This window comes from Periophthalmus magnuspinnatus, chromosome 10, assembly GCF_009829125.3.
Source record: "Periophthalmus magnuspinnatus isolate fPerMag1 chromosome 10, fPerMag1.2.pri, whole genome shotgun sequence".
NCBI classification, from domain to species: Eukaryota; Metazoa; Chordata; class Actinopteri; order Gobiiformes; family Gobiidae; genus Periophthalmus; species Periophthalmus magnuspinnatus.
Window position 1 is genome coordinate 30,154,924 of NC_047135.1, and position 22,773 is coordinate 30,177,696.

Consider the following 22,773-nt stretch of genomic DNA (forward strand, 5'->3'; position numbering starts at 1 on the left):
GCAAAAAATATGAGTGACCAGCCATTCATTTGATATTTTGAGATGAAAAAATGTAAGGTGCTGAATGTAATTTCAAATCTGAAGCCTGATCTTCAACATTTCTTTAGGAAAGGTCAGCGGTACTCGTGTCCAGGACCAAAACAAATCATTTAATAACAACTTTGTTCAGGTGCCTTCTGCAGCCTCTTATTACAGCCTAACCATGTTTGCAGTCCATGACAGTGAAAACAGGACGCTTTACCTCTCTGTTATCTATGGTATGTTACTCAAATGATCACATTATCACGCATTTCAGTTCTACGCTACACAAAAGCAATTACCTCTAAACTTGTTCGTCTCACATTAATAACATTTTTCAGCTATTTAACCAAAACTTCCTCCACAATATTCTATTTACTGTATCACATTTTCTATAGTTCTTTAATATTTTGCACCCCTATTTCAAAAGAGCAGGGGATAAAAACATGCAAGTTTAGGCGTGTGCAAGTTGCCTGATAGTTAGGCTGATCTCTTGCAAAAATAGTTTAAATACTTTATGCAGAATGTTGCTTTGGCTGCTCTGTGGGAGCAACCTGATGCAGTCAGTACTGGGAAGGCGAATTCTCACTTATTTAGACATGTACAGTTATGCAATACAAACATATTCCTAATGTTATAGTATCCATAAGTGCTAGACACGCTCACACGCCTATCATTGTTGTGTTTATTAGGAACATGTCACAGCTTGGATTTAGTAGCAGAAGATTGGATATCACTGTCATTAATCAAGCAGAATCAGCAAAAACCACAGCATTGCATTCCACAAACCATAGAGGCAATTTTACCACAAACAGTCGACATGAAATTATGCAACTGGTCTGAGGACAAATTCCACTTTCTTTGCCTAACAGAAGTCTTTCCATTGCAGTTCATATTTCTTGAATTTTGAACATAAAAGTGAAAGCGTATTCAAGCCAATCTTGGGAAAATCTGGCTGTTCCAAGGAGACTGCATACCAAACAGGTCTGGACATAAGTGTGCCGATGTGTCCACCCATAGGCAGGTATGCGGGCTAAACGTAACAAACAACACGCCTTGGGAAGGGAATGGAGATGGAATAATGCAATTTGCTGCGGTCTTATCCCACATTAACAAGCTCTGTTGACATTAGCAGTATATGAAAACACAGCATGGTGCCAAACAAAGCTAACATTTGAGCGGATTAAGCTAGTGTTTGATAGCTAATAATGGCTAAATCAGCTCTTCTCATCTGATCCCCAGCAAAGCCGCTCAGATAGGACCCCTCACATTGAGACAGCTTAGCCCCCTTCAAGAGAGCTTATCTGATTTCACACAATTGGATAGTGGGTCAGTGAGGTATTAGGTATCAGCCAGCCAATGTTTTTTATCTAATCTTCAAGACAGTAAGCATGTGCCCATTACGCAGTGCAAAGTAAGACAGAAACGCTGAGTCATTGCATAATGTCAGGCTTTTAGTGACTTAAACTAATAAGGAATGAAGTCATGACAAATGGTTTTGCTTGCACCTCATAGTGTCACAGAAGTATGCTCGCCATAGGATATGATGCTGACAAAAAAGCAGAGTACATACCTCTAAAGAGAAAGTGAGCAGGATTCTATAGGAGTTTGTAAGTCAAGAATTTGCCTTTAAGTTTAACTTTTGTTTTGACTGTTTTATGTCAGTAATTACTTCCACATTAAACAAAAACTGGTATAACATCTTCTCTGTCAGCACAAATGACCTGCAGCGAATTTTTTTTATTTTTTTTTCCCAGCATAACTTAATCTTTCAATAACCGTAAATAGCCCTAGAGTTGTATTGATGTCATACTCACAGATGGGGGCAGACAGATTTCCCTATTAATAACATGGTACTTGAAATATCTAGAGGACTAATTCATAATGTTTAACCTGATCATTTCTATTTATTTTTATTTTTATTTTGCTGCACTCCATCTGCAGTATTATTGGCCTAAAGAATCTTCTGAGTGTCATGAATGCTGCCACCTTTTCTTTACATTTTGTACACCAGCGGTCAATAAAGCTACACATTTGTCACAGTTACTTCTGTTATTTAAATAAACAAACATTTTTTGTAATAAAGAGTATATATATATATATATATATATATATATATATATATATATATATATATATATATATATATATATATATATATATATATATATATATATATATATATATATATATATATATATATATATATATATATATATATATATATATACACTCTTTATTACAAAAAATGTTTGTTTATTTAAATAACAGAAGTAGCCGTGAAAATATGTACACACACATATATATAACAGTGTCCAGAAATGTTGAGAAGTAGGCTCAGCTGTAAGACAAAGTCCAGACTTATTTGCTTGCTAAAGTCATTAACACAGCAGGTGACTTTTCAGTGTTTATCATAAAGTTAATTTATTTCCATAGCGGCCGACATCAATCAAAGCTTCATTTCACCTGTTTGGAGAAGTGTGCGAGCTTTGTGCAGAAAAGCAGAAGAACAGTGTGCTCCGGCCAGTCAATATTTGAGAAGGCGTTATGAAAAAGGTCCTTTTATGATAGATGGGGAAGGTGCCACATGGGAGTGGCAATAAAAGAGGATCTAGAAAATAATTGCAAGGTGTTACTGTTTGAACATATTGTTGTAAGCAATTAAAACTATAAGATAAGCCCATTTGTTTAAACAAAGAATTATGATTAATAAATGTCTTTTCACAGGGTTGTTGTTTAAAATCCGTATAGTCTTGCGCATGGCAACCTCGGCGCCTGTGCTACTTTGAATAAAGAGGCTTGACAATCAGTCTCCTGAGGGGCTGGGGTTATGTTGTTCTGACGAGAATCACAATGCAAAAACGCAAAGGTAAACAAGGAGTGGCTGTTGCTTAGGAACAGGCCGAGGGAGAGGGCTTGTAAAGTAGGCTCTGCATGTTACAAGGAGGCCAGCTCTGAGCAGGTGGGCCTCACTGGTCTGTGTGTTAAAGGCCCAGAGTGAGGACACATGTCCAAAGACTGAACCTGACTGAAAGCAATTTTTATACTGTGTCTGCTATGCTGATTTCCACTTGTTCTAGCTGTAATTAAAAAGCCAGCATAAGTTTTCATTAAAAAAATACATACATATATTTTGGGTCAAAGAAAGTCTTGAATCTAATACAAAGAATTTCAAAGTTCAAAAAGTTTAGATGCAGTGAGGCATGTTCATGTTAAGAAGCATAAGCATGTAATAGCATCCCCTGTCCTGATGGGTGTCTACTGAATGTAACCAATGTTTTAATACAATGTGATGACCAATAATCTCAGTATATTTTCATATTTCTGCACTTTTCTGCAAGACAAGTAAAAAAGCAAGTCCAAGCCAATGTTGACTACAAAATACACAATACTAAAAGGAGAAAAATACTTGGTTTAAGTAAAGCAAACATCCACAAATGTAGAAATAATAAAGTTATGAGTAAGTTGGCGTCCTCCACGAGGCAGTGTAGTGGACTCATTACAGTTTTCCATGCAAAAGCCTGCTGCTGACTACAGCTGGGTGTCTGGGACAAAAGCTCTGAAAACCATGTGGGAAATTCATTTCGCTCTGAGCTTGGGTCAGAATAGCCTCTTTGTACCAAGAGATGCTGCATTAAAGCCAACATGATGAGTCAATTAGCATAAGGCCGTGGAGGGCCAGAGAAAAGGCATTCACAGAAGATGACAGTTTATGTCCACACATACATTTCACAGCGGGACTCTTTTTTTGGGCCATGTTACCTCATGCAGGGTGGGACCTGTATAATTAGAAAAGCAAATAGCACCCTGCAAATAGGTCACACATTGTGTATTTAAATTCACAGCTGACGTTGTTGTTTGGAAAGTCAAATCAGCTAGAGATTATAACTGTAAGAAAGTTAGTTGTGGACTTTTGAAACAAACATTTAAAAAATCCACCCATGTTTTTGTATCTTACTAAGATTAAAATGCCTGAAATACACAAAAGATGTTTAAATTAAGTACATTGTGCAATAAATGCAAAAGCCATTTTAAAAGTACTATTACTACAGAACAACTTTAATGAATCTAATCCAGTTTTCTTATTTGCTATGTTGTAGAATCAATTATTTATGTTGCATCAAGTAATTATTTTCCCAGATCAAAATGTGTGCTCTTAATAAAAGTATTATAAAAAGATGTGACCTGGTATTTCACACTGTATCATGTCTCTCTCTCTCCCCTTTCACTCTGTTATATAGAAACACAGACTTGCTCTTGTCTGTCACCTATATGCACGTGCTGAGCTTCTTGCACCTGTGCCAACATCGAGAGGCTCCAGTTAAACCAGTAGAATGGCGGTTTATAATTGAATATGAAAAATGCATGTGGGTGGTCAACTTATTCTTTACTGGAAGCCTCCCAAGGTCCAAAACAACAAATGTTTTGGAACGTCTAATCACAGAGAAGGCCGAGATTGCTTCATATCCCTGTGAATTTTAAGTTGTTCTGATATGAGTTGAGATAAATCAACCCTTTTAAGCTTGTTGCTGAAGAAATACTTTTGGCTTGTGGTGACTGTACAAGCAGTCTGTGCTAGCCAGTCTGTGCATGCTACAAGGTTACAAGTAGGTATTCAAACACATGTGCCTTGCTCAACGGCACCTTGACAGTAGACAGTATAAGGAGCTAGTTAAACATTAACTCTTCCCACCCAGATTTTCCTAGCAGGAGTTCAGACTTCTCGTCACAACCAGCCTTATCCCTACATTAGGAAGAATTCTTTTGGGAAACTGAGTTGGAAAGCAATGCAAATCTACCATTAAACAAATTCAAACAAGTTCTATAAAAAACCTTTAACCCTGAGCCATCTGTTTCCATGACGGCTGATGATTAAAAGTAACCTATATGACTAGTTTCAGTTTAGGTGTAAGGTGCTTTGGCTGTAATTGAGAAGTGACTGGCATTCACATGACAGAGCAAACGATATAAAAGGTCACGCCTACTTATTATAGAGTAAATATTTTTCACAAACCTGATGGTATGGTGTGAAGTTGAATGTACCCAGGACAAAGTGTGCGAGTCTACTAAAGTTTGTGGCTATAGCTTGCATTACAAAGTACCTTATTTTGCAAGCACTTCCTTACCACAAGAATCACCAGCACTAGTTACACCACTCAAATCATTTATACAACTGAATCAATGAATCAAGTGCAACTGTGTTTTTTTTATATATATATCTGTGTAGCAGAGTACATGTATTTACTGGGAAATCAGGGAATATATGTATGCTATATAACTACCAAATACCTCAAGCTACATTTTCTGAATGATACGCCTAACAATATATTAACTAATGCTTTGATCCTGTGTGAAGAAACAATTAGAATGAACGGCATGACATTCATCTCTCCAAGGATAAACATTTACTTTCAAGTTACTTTCAAGTTACAAGACTCAATTGAAGTTACAAGACTCAATTCCATTTCTATCTTATCATCTATACAAAATATTTTTGTCTGAAACATGTAGAATACAAAATGACCCCTTTCAAATGCGTGCCGTCCCCTGACACTTACACATACCCATTATGTGGCTATAAGAATGCTTTCAAAATGCGATACTCCATTTCTTGGATGTGAACTCTGTGACTTTTTGCATAGGCCTAGCACACATCTCATCAAGCTTGCACCGCTTTGGCAATGTAAACCCCACCCACAATGTCCTCCCACAACATGCCTCCCACATCTTGCCCAATGTAATGATCTAATTACAGGTTAAGACTTGTTGACTTTGTATTGAAAGATGAGCCAGGGCTGACACTATTGTCCACCACCCACTCCTGTTTCTCCACCAACCCAAGAGACAAGAGGCAGCACCCAACAGCATCTACAGCATGGACTGAGAGCACAGGCAACCCAGAGTCCTCATTTACAATCCAAATAAGGGTGGGCGAGGTGTATGATTAAAAAGTTTGGTCAAATGCAAACTCTGGCCTGCTCAGCACAACAGGGCTATTCACTATGGAATATACAGGTATCTAACACAAACAGACAACAGAAACTATAGTGTTTAGAGTAGGGCAGTACTATATATCGTAATCAAATCAAAATCTCAATTTAAGATAACAGAGTGTCCACTGGAAAGAACAAAATATCCACTAAAATCTTGGTATACCTGTAGTTTAGACATCTGCAAACATGTTCTGAAATGCATGGGATTCTTTTAGGTTATCAGATGATGTTTTAGTCTTCTCTCAAATGTTAATATTTCTGGAGTTGTTAACAATGTGCACAAGCATATATCATAAATCTAATCACAATCGTGGAGATACTAATCCATTTTCTTCTTTGCAGCCCTAGTGTAGAGTGTTTCTGTGTAATATGTCTTAGGCCTCCAAGTTGCATTAGACCCTAACCTCCAAATCCAAATGTGAATGTCAAAGTAATGACACAACACCACTGAATTGTATGTAACATTATTACAAAGCCTGACCATAATTGGATGAAAGCTGAAGGACTTCCCACTCTAACTTTTAGACAGCTAGGCACATGTTTTGTGCAGCAGCAGCTACAGACATTCAGTAGAAAGTGGGTGAGAGGGTTAGTAGCCTCTTCAGTACGATAGCATGTTAATTCACATGAACGCATAGTGGGAGTGGGGCCTGCAAGGTGCAACTTTTAGAGAAACAGGAAGCTTTTTTTTCACTCAACGCATGTTTCCACAATGCATAGGCTGACTTTTTCGGTAAAGGGGTAAAATGATATTTTGGGGAAGGTTAGTTGAAGCAAATGAGGAAGTTACAGTAAGAGTGTGGGCTCAGAGTTCCCTGTGAAATGTAAAAATGCTTGTCATTGTTCATTACAAGATGAGCAACATTCTGTTCAGATCATTTTAAGATTATATGCTGGATGAATGACTACACTGAGAAAGCAAGACAACGTCAGGATTCAGCGCAGTTTGGTGCATTGCTATAACACTTGTATAAAGTCTGCAAATTGATCTTAAATCTAATTTGACATGATTTTTAATTAAGGATTACTACAGTGGGTACAATACATGTGGGCTTGGTTAAGAGGCTTGCAAAACAGTGTTCACGCCCTCGCTCTAGACCGCCATATAAGGCAACAATTCATAAAAGTAAAACAACAACCACATGTTTCAGTGTAATTAGCTCATATTAACATAAATTGGGGTCATTTAAACTAAACTGTTAGTTTGTCTGAAACATTGGACAAATAAATCCACGTGGAAAGAAATTAATACACGGTTTGATATGAAATTTTAAATCAAGAATGCAATATTATTGTGTATTAACAAAAGAAATATTTGCTCAGATCACTTGCAGTACGTCACACTATATCAACAAAAAGCAAGTGAAATGGTATCTGTAGAGAACATGTCAAAATGTCTTTGATATACTTGCAAATAATTAAAATATCATTAGTTTGTGTTAACTCAAAAAAACTATGTGACATAAAGAGGAAGGTGAGAATTATAATTAACCAACCTTACAGACAGGCGATTCTGGTGACTGCATCCACAAGTTCTGATGTCAATAACCAAAGATACAACAGAAAACAATGTACACAACAAAGTCATAGGGATATTCCACAGCGCATTTCAGAAGAAGGCTAAAGGCGTGGATGCGCGCTCAAACACAAACTTTTTTCTCAGGGCGGCAAATAAATGTACAAACACACAACGCAATGGCTGCGCTTCGAAACAGAAAAAGGAGAAGTGTAGTGAAGCAACTTGTCCTCTCCCTTTGAGCCACACAGCCCTGTCGCCATTGGTTGGGGGGAGCCCTGAGGCAACTAGGCCTTACCTGGCCAATCAGCGAGCGGCATCTGCCCTCCATGCAAATCCTTTCAGGTGAGTTTACAGGTACGGCTCTGATTGGCTGTAGCGGATGTGGGGGAGGGGAGAGTCAAAGGGTCCTACCAGTGAGCCACACCTAGAATGAAAGACGATAGACTGGTTTCTACTGAGAAAGAGGAGGAGTAGAGGTGAGCAAACAGTAGGTCAGGTATGCAGTGTAGACTTTGACCAGTGCAATATAGAAAAGCACTGGGTGATAAATACATGGTGGAATACATAATTTGACAATCAACAGAACATCTTATTGGTAAAATTGGGTATAGAAATACATAGAAAAGGACAATATACGAAAATATCACTGCTGCTAAGAAATAGAGGAGGTGCATGAAATGAGCAGTCACAAAATGCAGAAATGAAACTCAGAAGTACAAATTTATACTAAAAACTGTGGCTCGTGCTCCACCACAGTCACTCCTCTGCAAGAACTCTTGTCCCCTGTAATGAGGAGATAGGTAGTTCCAAAATATCAAAGGCAACTTTCACCTACAGTAACTAGATATTACATGGCATTCTTCAAGACTGAATAAACATGCAGGGTGATAATGCATTCTGCTTTGTTTAGTACTGTGTTAAAGTCCAGTATAAAACAAGTTTAATAAAAACATACAAATGAGCAAAATGTACAAAAAAATTATAAAATCAGTGGTGTATGTTGATATTTCTCTTGCATGATCTCAAAAGCAATCTGGATACACATTACAAATAAAATAAAGTCTAATGGGCTTACTTTACATGGATAACAAATCTTGATCAGAAATGACACTAAGAGGAAGATGGTGGTCTGAGGTTAGAGCTGTCTACATGTTCTAGATTGGATGCAGTTTTTAGCCCTCCCCCACTCTTTGCAGTTTAAAGTGTTCTCATTATATGATGTTGGACATTTAGGAGATTGATATTTGAAAGATAAACCAAATAGTTGTTGGTCAATGTTAGTGCCCGCCTAGCGTGGCAGGGTTTTTTTGTATTTTTTACAATTAATGTACATAACACCTAAACAATCAATATATCAGCTACTGTCCAAAAGTCCAAAAGTGAAAGCTTAAGACTGAGGGGCAGATGTTGCAGACTGGCAGCCTTGCTTCCATCAGTCGGTCCCAGAGCTAGTAGCTTACCACCACTGAGTACGGAGTAAAGGAATAATGCAGGAAATTATTAAGTGACTTTGAGTGTCTGGAAAAGTGCTATATAAGACTAATCCATCAATATTATTATTATAAGGAAATGTAAGTCAGACACATTACAACTTATTTACAGTTGGAATTTTTGGGGCACACAGAATGTTTCAAATTATAATATTTTAAGTATAATGGTAAGAGTTTATTTCTAAGTTCTGTCAACAGAACATCCCTTGGTAATGCCAAACTCTGACGTCTTTATTGAGGACATTATAAGGTGATTCTATTTTTAGGATCGGCCCACAGCTTGAATGAATTGGCAGTTTTCTGATGTCATAATCCAACCATTCATATGACAAATGCGACCCATACTTAAGCTACGAGGTCATTGTTTTGTCTCAACAGACCTGCTTTTGAACATCACTCAGCCTCACAGCTATGGATGCTTTGATAATACAAATTTACAACCAAATCAGCCGATATCTTGTGTTGACAACATGCCTTAACAAGTTTACATACACACTGTATTTTTGGGATTTTTCATAAGGCTGCACTTCTTAGCTATTAATAAGTATCTAGAATCCACGTATCAAACACATTACAGTACTTAATGAAAGGTTATTTAACCATTACATCAAACACATTTTAGACTTCACACATGGCTACAGTTATACAGTAGTACCAAAGGTTTGCATCTTGGGAAAGATATTTTTGCAGTACTGAAAGCAAATCGGCATTCTCACAACAAACCACAGTTGTACTTCAAGCCTGTTATTGGGTAGAAGAGTGATAAGTAGAACGAATATCCTTGGTGTGTAATAAAGTGTTTTTGCAAGTTAGACTGTATCAACACAAGTTCATTACAAGCACAGAGCAGGAGACGGTCACGTTAAAATCTGCGAACAAAACAGAAGGAGCAACAACATAATGAGGCAGCAGACTCACCATTTAATGTAATAGGTCCTAATTACAAAGCAGGCCAAAGGAACCAACCAGAGCTCAGGTGTTAAAGCATTAGTCTTGTCACTGTGGGGCCAAATTATTAAGTCAGTTGTACCATTACCACAACCAACTGTGTAGGAAAATGTGGTGGTCGATATTGAAAGAACTGAATCTCAATATTGAGATTTAGACAATAGTATGCCAGTCAAACAGAGCATGTCTTTAAATGCATTAGGTGAGGTTTAAGTCTCAGGCTATAAATGACTATAAATTACCCACATAAGTGCACAGATAGATCATTATTTGGAAGTTAATAACTTTTTTTTCACTCTTAGTCAGTACTTTTTTGCAACATTTATTATAATCAATAAACCTGATATTCAAATCTAATTTTGCATCTTCAAAATAACATTCAAAATATTGTCAATATGTCAATGGCAAACTTTAGGATTATTATAAACCTTTTCTTATATGTAACGTTAATTGCCATAAATGTAATGCTAACTGACCAGCTGATGCTATCTACCCAGGCCTGTCATGATAATACATTTTGAAGTACAATATATTGGTGAAGAATGATAATATTAAAGTTGATTATGCGACTCACATGATAACCCTAAAGCAGGATTCCCCCCCAAAAAACAATTCTATATGTGCAGTATTATTAACGACCATGAGCTGAAATAAATAAATCAAATACTTAATGAGTTATAGAAGATATTTTTTCATCCCTCTACAGCTCAGATTGTGTCATAGAGAAATAACACACAGTTCCTCACTTGCAAAAAGTGTCCATAATAAATATTGATCCCCAAAAATAATTATTCCATCTAACATGTATTGAACAATAAGTCGACATAGTATCTAACGTGACAGGACTAGAAATAAAAAAAGCTAAAATGTTCATGTTGTACCACACAGAACTCTCCACCATCCATCCCAAAAATATCCTTCACTTCAGAGCTGCAGAGGAATGCTGAGGATTTATAACCTGACAAACATCCCTGGGTAGGTCAGACTTGGAGCATTTGGAGCAGAGACACAACTGTTTGTGTAGCCTCTAGAGGTCAACTCATGGCTGCTCCTGTAGTCGTTTAACTGCAAAGATGCTTTCAACTGCGACTGTCACACACGGGCAAACAAAAGGTACAAGTACATACCATATAGGAGATGGAGGATGAATGGAGGAGCAAATGAGTATTATTATAAATTTAAAATGCCATTGTCCCTATTCTGCAACACTAAAGGAAGTGTTATCAATTCCTGGACGGTGACCACTTGGGAAACTAGATGACTCAGAAAAATTAGGAGCAACAAGGTTCAGCATAAGTAACTACCCAGACAAAGCCTTTAGTGTGTGGCGAGTTACTCATTAATTAGTACACATTTAGTCTAACGGATAATGGCATTCAGCATGATAAGGTCCAACGTACGACTCATTTGTAGCAAAAATAACCCGGTATTTTAGATTAGCTGAATGCCACAGAGTTGGAGATCAGAAAAAAGTCACACTGTTCAACAATTGCACCGATGTTATGCAACATAATGTAGTAATAGTGCTTAAAATACTTGAGCCCACATAGGCTACTCTGATGAACTTCATCTTGTGACAGTAATGGTAATGATGAACTGTTAGTCTTATAATGTCATTGCAATGAAATGTGTATTTTTAATCTGTGTTCACTGTGCTGTGACTGCAAATGGAAAGTAGCTAAATCTGGTACAAATAATCTTTTCTTTTGCAAGATTAATGAATTCCTACACGGTCCCTGAAAAATAAAGAATGAAGAAAGAAAGAAAAAAAGATCACTACTACTGTAACAACGACCTTTTCAAAACTCTACTACAGCTAAATGATTCAAAATAGTATAGTATATAGAAAGTATTCTTTTCCAAAATAGTAATGTGTATGTGTAAACCTTACTGAATATGTCTGGTCATTCACCACAAACAGGCCTGTCACAATAATATACACTATGATTCAATACAGTATATGAAAGTTGGAACAATATATTTTGGGGCTCAATATTTATCATGTGTCCAATTTCTTTCCAGTAATGCGGAGATTTTTGATTTTTTATGTAATACCATAAGATTCGAGCTTGAGGTTGAATAAATGCTTCTTATGCTAATTATAAGTTCATTCTGCTATGTATTTGTTGCATCTCAGGTATTTTTGTGATACAGAATATTTAAAAATAGGTTAACTTGAATTATTCTGCTTTGTGTCAGTGGCGTAAAGTAGTTTCAATATTTTTCTGTATTGCAATATTTCTCTGTAGCAATATATCGTGCTTCAAAATTTGTTATCATGACCGGCCTAGCCACAAACCAATCAAGAATGAACTTGTAAAAACATTACAAGGTCAGTGAGCCTGGTTCCCCTGCTACACAGCCCACAGACACAGAGGTCTTCTAAATAATTGTGCTAGCCTAAGTCAAATGCTAGCCTAAGCTATAATATTAGCAAATTCAGTATTTCATTCTTACCCCAACCCAAACCATATGGGACATGATAAATAGCTTAACTAAAGTTGCAGACAGTGCGAGTTACTATTTATATGAAAAGGCATGTGGTCAACATTGTGATAAAGACACTCCCTAGTGTTATAACCAGTGCTGAGGCCCATGTCCAAGCAATAAAGTAAGTGTACAGGCCAGGGTAATTCAGAATGTATCATAAAGTCCCACTGACAATGATCTCATAATGGCCACATCCGGGAAAAAGATCAGTCACACCTACCACCTAGAATCTGTGTTACATTTTACTTATATACAGATGCTGTAGACCTGTCACGATTATTACAATATTGACTATATCAATACTTGACAAATGGGGGAATAGTTTTTTGAGTCAATATTTATTGTGGGTACTTTTTCTTTGCAGTGGGTTATCTTTGGTTATATTTTTGATAAGATTTGAAGTGAAAGGTTGAATTATGAACTTCTATGGCTCATTATAGATACAAACTAACTTAAATGCTGCATTCAGCTATTTACTTAGTTTTAGTTACTTAGCTCATGTTTATTTTAATATTGTTTGGATTTAACATTATCATTTATCGTGTATATTTACTTCACTAAAATATCACACTTCAAAATGTGTTACTGTGAAATCTGTTATCTGAATTATGACAATTTGATGTTCCATGTGGCAGACCATCAAAAACAAGGTCAAGTGATTATTTTGTACAAGAAGCCTGATTTTTGAGTATTTCTGAAAATATGTCACAAATGTTATTTACAGACAATGGAATTTTAGAGATGCCATATACATTAAAATCAGTTTTGAATACAATAATTGACTTAAAAATTTACCTAATCTTGACATTCTTTGTTCAGAAGACTTTAGGTTAACCCCTAATTGATATAAAGTTATGCTTTTAGTGTATTCTGACTTTTGATTTGGCCTACTATATGATCAAAAACATAAACATCCTACTGCCAGATCTGTAACACAGATTCCCTCGCTTTGTCCCAAAAATAGACTTTGCGCTAACAGCTGATTACATCACAGGAATGCACAGATTCATGGAGAAAGCCATAGGCACAGTCAGTGGCTCCACACAGTCACATGCTGCTGCTGAAACCGTGTTTGTAGAATGAGGTTACAGGTGGAATTTCCCTACACGTCTCTCTCCCTCCCTGACGTCATGTCCACTGGCTGCACGCTTCAACAGCCTAAAACATGGCTGACAAGGTGAAACGCAGGTGTCATTCAACTATAGGTGGAGAAAAAGCGGTACAAAAAAGGAACTTTACAAATAACGGTTCCCCAGAAACTTCTAAAGTGTTTTGTTTTTTTTTATATCAAAACAGGAAGTTGCGCTAGTTTTATTTCTCATTTTGGCCCACAGGTTTCTGCATTTTTAAGCCAATTGAGACAGCTCATCCACATTGCCATCTTGTGGTTATTTGCAAGGTAACAAATAAATTTACACTTATCAGCCAATATGGCCTGACTTATGTTGTTTCAGTTATAATTCAGCATTACATGAATACCTGTGTGACAATTTATGTGTGAAAGTTTACAATAGCAACATTCTCATATTGATCTATCACAATTTTTGACTCAATTTTATTTTGTAAAAATGTATTTTAAATCCATTAAATGAACATAAAGAACACTGACTTTAAATAACCGCCATTAATAATAAAAAACAGTAAAATATCATCCTCCAAACTTAACTAAAACCAAACGGCAGGCTTTACTGACAGAGGATTGGCTGTAGAGTAAAAAGAGTAAAAAGATCCAATCACTGCCAATTAGAAATTACTTCTGAATTCTATCGCACAATCCTAGTTCACCTCCCTTATGTCACTTCAGTCATAACTCAGCATTATTTATGAGTGAAAGTTAACAATGTAAACTGTGTACCAGTGTCTATTAAAATAATTGACATAGATACCATAATCCCCCAAGACTACTGCAGACTAAAAGAAACAACAACAAATGGGTTGCAAGATTCCTCTTGTCTGGGGAAGGCCTTTTCGAAGACTTGGAGTGCAGCTCTCTAAATGGAATAAAAGCTCTGTTCTTTTTTGTATGTAGTCAAATCAATAACTAGGAGGCCATTATGCCGGGTTGGGCTGAACTTGAACAGTACCAAGGAGAAGTGGCTGATGTCTGAGAAGCTCTTATCACTGATGTGAGTAAAACAGCCCTCTATTGTCCTTGGGTCACCATCACACTCATCTGCTTTGCCTGCTCGGGTCTGACGTCACAGGGACAGGCTAAGCAAAGCTGCCGGGAAGAGCAATGTGTTAAATCAGCCCTCTGTGCAAACACTGAATGGAATGAGTCTCAAACTGTCTAACGGGGGGTTCTTGTTTTAAATGGAGTAATTCATAATTCTATAGTAAATTTGGTGTGGTATAATTCAGTATAAGGTAGTAAATTTGATCAGATTTAGTCATGCTATGTTGCGGGCTTGATTTGTTTTATATCACAATTTGTTTGTCTGAATTGTGGTCTAAAAAAATGTGCCCTTGAATCTTTAAAGAGCCTGTGGACTACACAAATACAAGGCATAATATGCAGTTTTAATTAAAAACTACCAAGTTAAAAGACAAGCCTGCCATACTGAGGGAAACTATGTTTGGAAAGTCTGAATAACTGCTCCAGTGAGTTTCAGTTTTCAATTATCCCCAAAACATAATTTATAGTTAGCTGGAAAGGTAATAATAGATAAATCGGTTGTGGGGTCTAGCTGGTCAGACTAGCCTATGGGCCCTTTCTCCATAGAAAATAACTGCAGACAGTTCACCAGCAAGACAGCTGTTTGTCTGTCCCATATCCAAGCATCCTAGCCCAAAAATGTAAACATCTGGCAAACATTTCAACCAGCAGAGACAAGGATTGGCTTACTCTTGAGCATTTAACACACAAACAAAAGCACATTTTTAAGCTCACTCTGTACTTGGTTTAATTTATTAATATTAGTGAAGTGACTAAAATGGAAGCTATGTTGTATGTTGAAAGTTGCCTACTCCCACTGACATCCTGTAATTCATTATCATTTTTTGTGGAGATGAATGAATCCGTCTTTAGAACAGTTTATGAGAGGAGTAGAGAACGAAAGACAATGACACAGAGCCCTGTGGCTTCTCACATGAGTTAAGTCATGCTTTTTAGTTTAGCCAACTAAAGTAACCCAAAAAGTTAAGAGGCCTGTAAAAAACTGCATACATTCACGACTTTTACTTCAGCCTAGCGTATTTTATAGCTCTCTAAGGATAGTTTACCGCAGAGAATACAAGTTTCCATGAAACCTTACCTTTGCAGAGGTCTTCTGTAGTGGCGCAGACTGTGGATGCGCTGCGGGCTGATGGCATTCCTCATAAACATGACCCAAAAGGCTCCAATGCCGGTTCTGAGATAGCGGGCGGCACAAGCTCCATCTTGCCAGCCTGACACCGGGCAGTAATCGTCCTCCCACTGCTCTCGTAGTCCTTCAGTCCTGACACAAGGTTGCAGTTCTCCCAGGCAGGCAGAAATGATGCGTGGGGAATTCCTACTAGTCACATTTTCCTGGGAAATGATTGGCCCAACACCAAACTTTGACAGAGCAACAAGCTGACCCTACTAAGCACAGTATTTTTAAGTAAATACCAATTTAGTCTATTAAAGTGGATTTCATTAGGTTAAAATCAATGTCCAGCCCTGTGTTATAGTTTACAACATTTTAAAACAGCGCATAAATGGAAAAGGCGCAGCCTGCAGGTACGCGCGAATTATGTCACCTATTCAAATCCCGTAGTGTAGGCTCTGCTGGATCATAGATGTCTGGCTGGACAGATCTTCCCGGAAAAGCCCTGGTAAGATGAGAGCAGTTGAGGATAGCTCCCATCACGGGCGGGGTCGTTTACATTCTCGCTATCCTCGGCCCTAATTGGCCATGTGGTCTACAATTACATTTGTTTTGCAAGATTTCTGAATCTCTACTTTGCCCATTTAAGCACCAAAGATAATGAAAACAGTGTTCCCATACCGGGAGTCGAACCCGGGCCGCCTGGGTGAAAACCAGGAATCCTAACCGCTAGACCATATGGGACATAGTCTAACACATAGCGTGTACTTTCCGATCATAACAAATAAAAGCTCATGTCAGTCATTTCTAGATGCACATGGACCATTGCTAAGTTTTTAGTCGTCTTACAAAGTGCATGTTACAACTCACCCCACAGTCTCGTTAGCCCCGTTTTCAACTACTCTGCTCTAAATCTTGAGCGTCAAGCGCCCTCTAGTGTTCATTCAGCACTACTGCATAAGAAACACTTGCACTTTAGCAGAGAGAAGATGTTTTGTGTTTCCGTCCACCAATAGCGCACTAATACAACACAAACTAAACGACAATCACAAGAAGAATCAGCGTAAACCCTTGAGCCAAGATGTTCATAAAAAATAAATCCATGTTCTAAACAAATGACGTCATTTTCGCTGGGCTGATACAAGTGTAATAATGGGGGGAGTCGCGTCGACTGAGACCAGGCAGATTTGCAGCTAGTTTGGGATTGTTTGGCCCATTTTACTGTCAAAGTCCTTGCTTATGTACATTATTCATGCATGTTTTTTGTGTTTATGTTTGTTTCACAACTAAGCAACGGGCCGTTATACTCACCGTATGAGCCCTCTCTGTAGAAACTAGTGGTAGTGTCCTAGCAGGGACAGCCAAATATTTGACAAACTAGCCATCGTTGGCTAGCGAGCTAGCTTCAAATTATACTTTGGATAATTATAAATTAGCCGTCTTCACCCGATATAGTATATGCTGAGGTTTTAAATTCTACCACACGCAAGATGTCAACGCCAGCTAGAAGACGTTTGATGAGAGATTTTAAACGGTAAGACAAAACCAAAACAACAGGGTTAAGCTACAGTCGAGAGCCTAACCCACAGCTAATATTAGCTAACCCCAACCAGCTTTTAGATGTTACTCGACAGAGCACACCATCTCACATTAGCAAGCGAATACACATAGGAACTACACATTAACTGTGGAATATTGAAGGCACAGCATATAGTTGGTAATGTTTATGTCAGGTAACGAGATCATGCCACTGCTCGGTCCAATTTACTCGCTTGGTCTGCATTACCATCCGGGCTCCTACTATTACGTTGATGTAGATTTTCAACTAGGACTGTGTTAATTAGTTAGTGCCCCTAGTTAGAAAACAATTAAACTTAACTGCACTGTTCTTGATGGATGTTAATGTTTCATATTTTACAGCTGTTAGATTTTGTTTTCCAGGCTGCAAGAGGATCCTCCAGCTGGTGTTAGTGGTGCCCCATCTGAAAACAACATTATGGTTTGGAATGCAGTCATTTTTGGGTAAGACATAATAATGATTGAACATGTAACATATTCATCTCTGGGATATTTGTATAATGAATTGCCTTTTTCCATTTCCAGTCCAGAGGGAACACCTTTTGAAGATGGTGAGTCTCTTCATATAATCCAAATAGCTGAACATGAGCTGTAGACATCTTGAAAATAGCTTAATGAAAACATAATTTGTCAACATTAAATGTGATCTAAATGGTATTGTATTGTTGGGTACTTGCAGGTACCTTCAAACTTACCATTGAATTTACAGAGGAATATCCAAATAAACCTCCAACAGTGCGATTTGTCTCCAAAATGTTTCATCCTAATGGTATGTATAATGCAGCAATTAGCAATGTGCACGGGTTTATTACTCATTAATTCTTTCTTTACAGTGTATGCTGATGGAAGCATATGCTTAGATATACTTCAGAACCGCTGGAGTCCAACATATGACGTCTCTTCAATCTTAACTTCAATACAGGTACCTATTCAGTGTACACATTTACTGTAATTCTTTGCAGCCCAGTTTATTTCTGCTAGATTTCTAACCTTATACATTGTTGTGTTGTAAGTCATTACTGGATGAACCAAACCCCAACAGTCCAGCTAACAGTCAAGCAGCCCAGCTGTACCAGGAAAACAAGCGGGAGTATGAGAAGAGGGTTTCTGCTATTGTTGAACAGAGCTGGCGTGACTGTTGACCCCTGTTATCATTAACATATGACCACCAGTGTCTAGTCCACAACCACGAAACCACCAATCAACAAAAACAAATACACAATCATGAAATCCATACATTGTAACATCCTTCTAAGTACAGTATAGTATACTTCTCCCATAAATGTTTCAAGTTTGTATGCTGTTGTGTTGTGGCATTTGGTCCTGACAGATGCTGTTGTCTGGCAATAGCGTGTTTGTTAAAAGTTAATGTACCTTGTTATAACTGGGTTACTTGCCATATGCCCCAACTGTTTTGTTCAATATACTGTGTCTGACACAGTGTTTGATACAGTTGATATTTTCTGTATGGTTTGATTTCAACACAGTTAAAATTCATAGGGGTTGCTGTGGGCTCATTTTTGTGTTTTAACAGCCTTAAAAGATGGATCTTTAAATATTAAACTATTTTTGATTATTTATTCCCTTTACAGCTTCACAAATGCCTTTGGTGTGTTCTCTTCATGCCTTTTAAATCTCATATTGGTGAATATGACTGTCCTTGTTTTTCACACATTTTAGATCCTTTCAAATTAGGATTTTTGAAAGTGCAACAGCATTAATTAAGTGTAGCACTTGGTGTGAGGATATTTCTACACTATTTTACACTATCAGCCACTCGGTATACAGTTTGAAAGATGTTTTTTCAGAACGTACAACTTTACACTGGTAACCCATGTAACAAACTGTACATTTTCTTGTAAATAAAATAAATATAAACCAGTCACTTGTAGAACATATTTTAACTTAATATAAAAAAGCATAATACTATATTTTAATAATTTATTGCTTAACCCAGGAGTACTTTGCTACAGGTAATGGATATTTTTTCACAAACATTCCAATCTGGCAGGGGGATCAACATAACACATTCATCAAAGAGGTAATAATTTTCATTTGAAAAATATGATACAATTCAAGTAGATTCAACCTGTTTAATGTAAATTGAAGAATCAAAGGCAGGCATTACCCAGAACAAAATGAACAAATTCTCTACCTGAACTATAGTAAGACAGACATCATTTGTGCAAGTTCCCAAGTATTTTACAGAAATATATATAAAAAAATGCATATTAATTTAGCTGACTTAAATATATTATAACTTGTAAATTAATGCAAGGCCTGAGGTTTTATGAGCGCATATCGTCCCACTTGTCCTTCCTGTAAAAGCTGCCCAATCAGCTGTTCTTTGTGTACTTTGCGACTAACAATAAGAAATCTTTGTTTTCCCTGCCCATAAGATTTGCTTCGAAGGCCATATTTTTGAGATATCTGGTGGATCTGCTTGCGTTCATCATTTGTCAGATCAGAGGAAAAGCGGAGATCATCTTGCCTGTCTGAAGCGGCATAGTTACGGATGACATCTTCAAGGTCACGCTTGTTGAGCTGAATATCTGCATCAAGGCCAAGACCTTCTCTAGAAAACTGTTCTTTTACTCTAATGGGTTCTGCAATACCATCTCCATCACGACCCAGGCCTCCACCCTTCCATCCCATTTTACGCAGCAGCTGGTTCCCAATATTGTCCTCTTTAATTTCCTGCTTCATGTCCTCTTCACCCGAGCGGCCCATTATCTGTGATCGTGATATGGCTTCAGTAGTGCTATCTTTTCTTATGTTTGCTTTTACTACAGAATGTGTCTGCTTTAGTGTTTTTAGGGCTTCGTTTGCTGCAATGTGCTTAACTGTTTTTTTAGGCCCTTCTCCTGCTGCAACAAACTGTCCTTCCAAATAAACTTCACACTTCCAGGACTGATTGGGCAGAACTGAGAACTTGTAATCAACAGTCACTTTATTAAACTGAGCGGTATCATTAATGATACAAATTGCATTATCTGAATTTTCCAGAATAACTAGATCACTTTGATGTTTCTTGTGAAGCTGTGGTCCAAAACCTACATCATCTTGTTGTTTCTTTTGCCTGTCAAAGTGAGACTGTTGTTGCACATGCTGCTGGCGCATTTCCTGATTCTTTCGGAGCTTTGTTAGGGCATCTTCAGCTGCTGTATGTTTTGAAGACCTTTTATTGCCTCTTCCAGTTCCTAGGAGCTCATCTTGTACAAAAACTTTGCAAACCCAAGTATTGTTTGGGAGCAAGTCAAATTTATAGTCTATTTTCATGCGGTTATAAGCTGCTGAATTGTTGAGAATGCATATTGCATCATGAGCATTTTCAACAACCACAAACTCCCTCCAATGTTTTTGACTGTCAGGCTCAAACTGTCCTTTAGAGCTTGCAGGCTTTTCCTCTGGGTTACAAAGAGCAGGTACAAAGGCTGGGGTTGGACTGTGTGCTTGGCACACAACCATGTCTTTTAGTACAGAGTGTTTGTATTTGCGCTCCACAACACGAACCTCCACTGGTCTCAACAAAAGTCGTACAGCCTGCTCTGAGGCACGATCCCTCGCTCCATTCTTACTACCTGAATACCCAGTGGCAAGATAAACCTGCTGACATCGAAGTTCACAGGCATAGCCATCAGATGGCATTTTCTTGTTTTTTGGCAAGTCAGCTGGGGGAATGTCCTTCAGGTTAACATAAGTGTATTCAGGATTTGTTTTACAAGCTTGGATGCTTCGACTTAAGATGAAATTATAGTTTGGTTCATTATTTGTATTTTTACAAGCTGGGTCCCCAAAGGCAACTTTAATAGCAGATGCTACATTATCAATTATTCTCTGCTTCTCATCAAGTGTTGCCTGAGATACTGGTTGAGGCTGAAACAAAGATTCAGGTTGAGGAACGGAGGGGCTGTTGTTGCTGCAAAACCTGCTAGTTGATGGCTGATTCCTATGGCTGTACCCCAAACCAGACCTGCTCCCACCACCAATGCCATTATATCTCTGGGGCTGTGAAAACAAGTCAGTGTTTCTGGAAGAATGGGCTTCAAATCTGGCTGTGTATTCCCGTTCGGTTCTTGCCATAAATGTAGATGTGGAGCCACCATCTCTATAACCTAAACCTAATGTTGATTCAGAAAACTCTCCCCGTCTCTCCTCCCTGTCTCTATGGAAACTCCTGGGGTCAGAGCTGTAGGATGATCCTCTGTCAAAGGCAGGTCCACGTACTTGACCATTGTAGGGCGAGTGATCATACTCCCATCGTCGAAAACTGTGCAGCTCACTCCTTCTACGCTGGTCATTTTCCTTCTCATGAGCCCTCCCAACACTGCTTCCACCACTGACAAAGGGAACAGGCTCAAATCCAGGTCTGGAGCTGAACTGTAACGCTGGGGCTTTCCTTGGTGGCTCATCTCCTGCACGAACACAACCAGTTCAGTGTAACAAAAAAGCTGTAAATCAGTCGACACTAGAATCCCTTTCAAGCTCCACATACATGACTGGTGATATTTATAGCAGAATTAATTTCATATACTGTAACGTTCATCTCTGCAACACAAAACAAAAGAAAAAAGTAATGATTAAGAAACTTTAACTTACTGTCATCAGAGGAACAGAACCTCTTTGCAACACCCGTCGCTTGATTTGGGTAAAAAGGAGTCACTTTGCCGCGATAAAACCCTGCCATCTCTAAGTCGCCACGTCCAGTTTAATCTCTGGTGACGCCAAAGAGGATCATTAGAGATAATGTATTTTAGGACACAAAAAGAATGACATATTTTTTAATCATAAAAGAAGGGACGATGTCAGTGTCAAGAGTTCAACAGGGAGATTACTAAAACCAGCTAACACAGAAGTTAAATTAGTTAATTAACTTACTAGCAGGGATCCTTACCTCAAGCTGTGCTCCAACTGGAAAGAGCAATGATAAAAGAATAGAGGTTTAGAGGCAAATAAGCCGCTTGTCCATTTCAAATACACGTTGATGTTTACAGGCTAGGCTACAAACAGCAAACGCTGACGTTTATGCTACAGATTAGCATTAGCTTAAAGGTCTGAACCCGACACCACGCGACCTTAAACTGGTCAATATCTGTATTACTCTCTGGATTATTTAATTATGATGATGCGCAATAATTTATGCGTAAAAGAGCCTAGATAAAACAAAGGCTGACCATAAGATTAATCATCTGTTCTAAACCAGAAAAAAGGCACCACTAACCGGAAATACCCACAATCCTTTGCAGCCGGTGTCACACAGCAAGGACGCATCTGCCTCCCCCATCAGTGTGTGACTGCAGCCTGCACATTTATATATCCTTTAATTCAAAGGTGCATTACACTACCTGCTTGTCTCCATGATGTGTTTGCTTTAACTACATGGAATATTTAATTACAAATGTTTTTATTTGTATAAAAAACAAAAAGTAAACAAACAATAACAACAGGTC

The 22,773-nt window shown here is 38.0% G+C and overlaps 3 protein-coding genes and 1 non-coding gene across 8 annotated transcripts in view; 1 reads left to right on the forward strand and 3 right to left on the reverse strand.

Moving 5' to 3' along the window:
• elf1 (E74-like ETS transcription factor 1) overlaps positions 1 to 16,032 on the reverse strand; it is a 33,806-nt gene extending 17,774 nt beyond the window's left edge. The window contains exons 1-2 of one of the 3 annotated variants that reach the window (XM_033973459.2): positions 15,713 to 15,871; positions 7,826 to 7,954 (exon numbers count right to left, since the gene is read on the reverse strand). The gene's annotated coding sequence lies outside the window, so the exon portion shown is untranslated. Of the gene's footprint in view, positions 1 to 7,507; positions 7,778 to 7,825; positions 7,955 to 15,712 lie in introns of those variants that run through there. The other 2 variants (XM_033973461.2, XM_033973460.2) reach the window with 2 other exon arrangements.
• Positions 16,033 to 16,417: 385 nt separating this feature from the next.
• On the reverse strand, positions 16,418 to 16,489 carry trnae-uuc (transfer RNA glutamic acid (anticodon UUC)). The gene has a single exon. It is a non-coding gene; the product is annotated as a tRNA-Glu (tRNA).
• Positions 16,490 to 16,891: 402 nt separating this feature from the next.
• Positions 16,892 to 19,205, forward strand: LOC117377119 (ubiquitin-conjugating enzyme E2 A). The gene is made up of 6 exons (XM_033973464.2): positions 16,892 to 17,279; positions 17,687 to 17,767; positions 17,849 to 17,874; positions 18,003 to 18,092; positions 18,157 to 18,245; positions 18,337 to 19,205. Exons 1-6 carry the CDS (start codon positions 17,236 to 17,238, stop codon positions 18,463 to 18,465), a joined length of 459 nt encoding a protein of 152 aa, XP_033829355.1. The 5' UTR covers positions 16,892 to 17,235; the 3' UTR covers positions 18,466 to 19,205.
• A 45-nt stretch (positions 19,206 to 19,250) lies between these two features.
• nkrf (NFKB repressing factor) lies at positions 19,251 to 22,608 on the reverse strand. 3 transcript variants are annotated; one of them, XM_055224868.1, is made up of 3 exons: positions 22,545 to 22,608; positions 21,923 to 22,038; positions 19,251 to 21,738 (listed from the first exon to the last, which is right to left on the reverse strand). In XM_055224868.1, the coding sequence occupies exons 2-3, from the start codon at positions 22,008 to 22,010 to the stop codon at positions 19,592 to 19,594; spliced, it is 2,235 nt and encodes a 744-aa protein (XP_055080843.1). In that variant the 5' UTR covers positions 22,011 to 22,038; positions 22,545 to 22,608; the 3' UTR covers positions 19,251 to 19,591. The 3 variants fall into 3 exon arrangements, with proteins under 3 accessions (XP_055080843.1, XP_055080842.1, XP_055080844.1); XM_055224867.1 differs by having other exon boundaries at positions 22,218 to 22,605; XM_055224869.1 differs by having other exon boundaries at positions 19,259 to 21,738; positions 22,538 to 22,608.
• Positions 22,609 to 22,773: the final 165 nt, after the last annotated feature.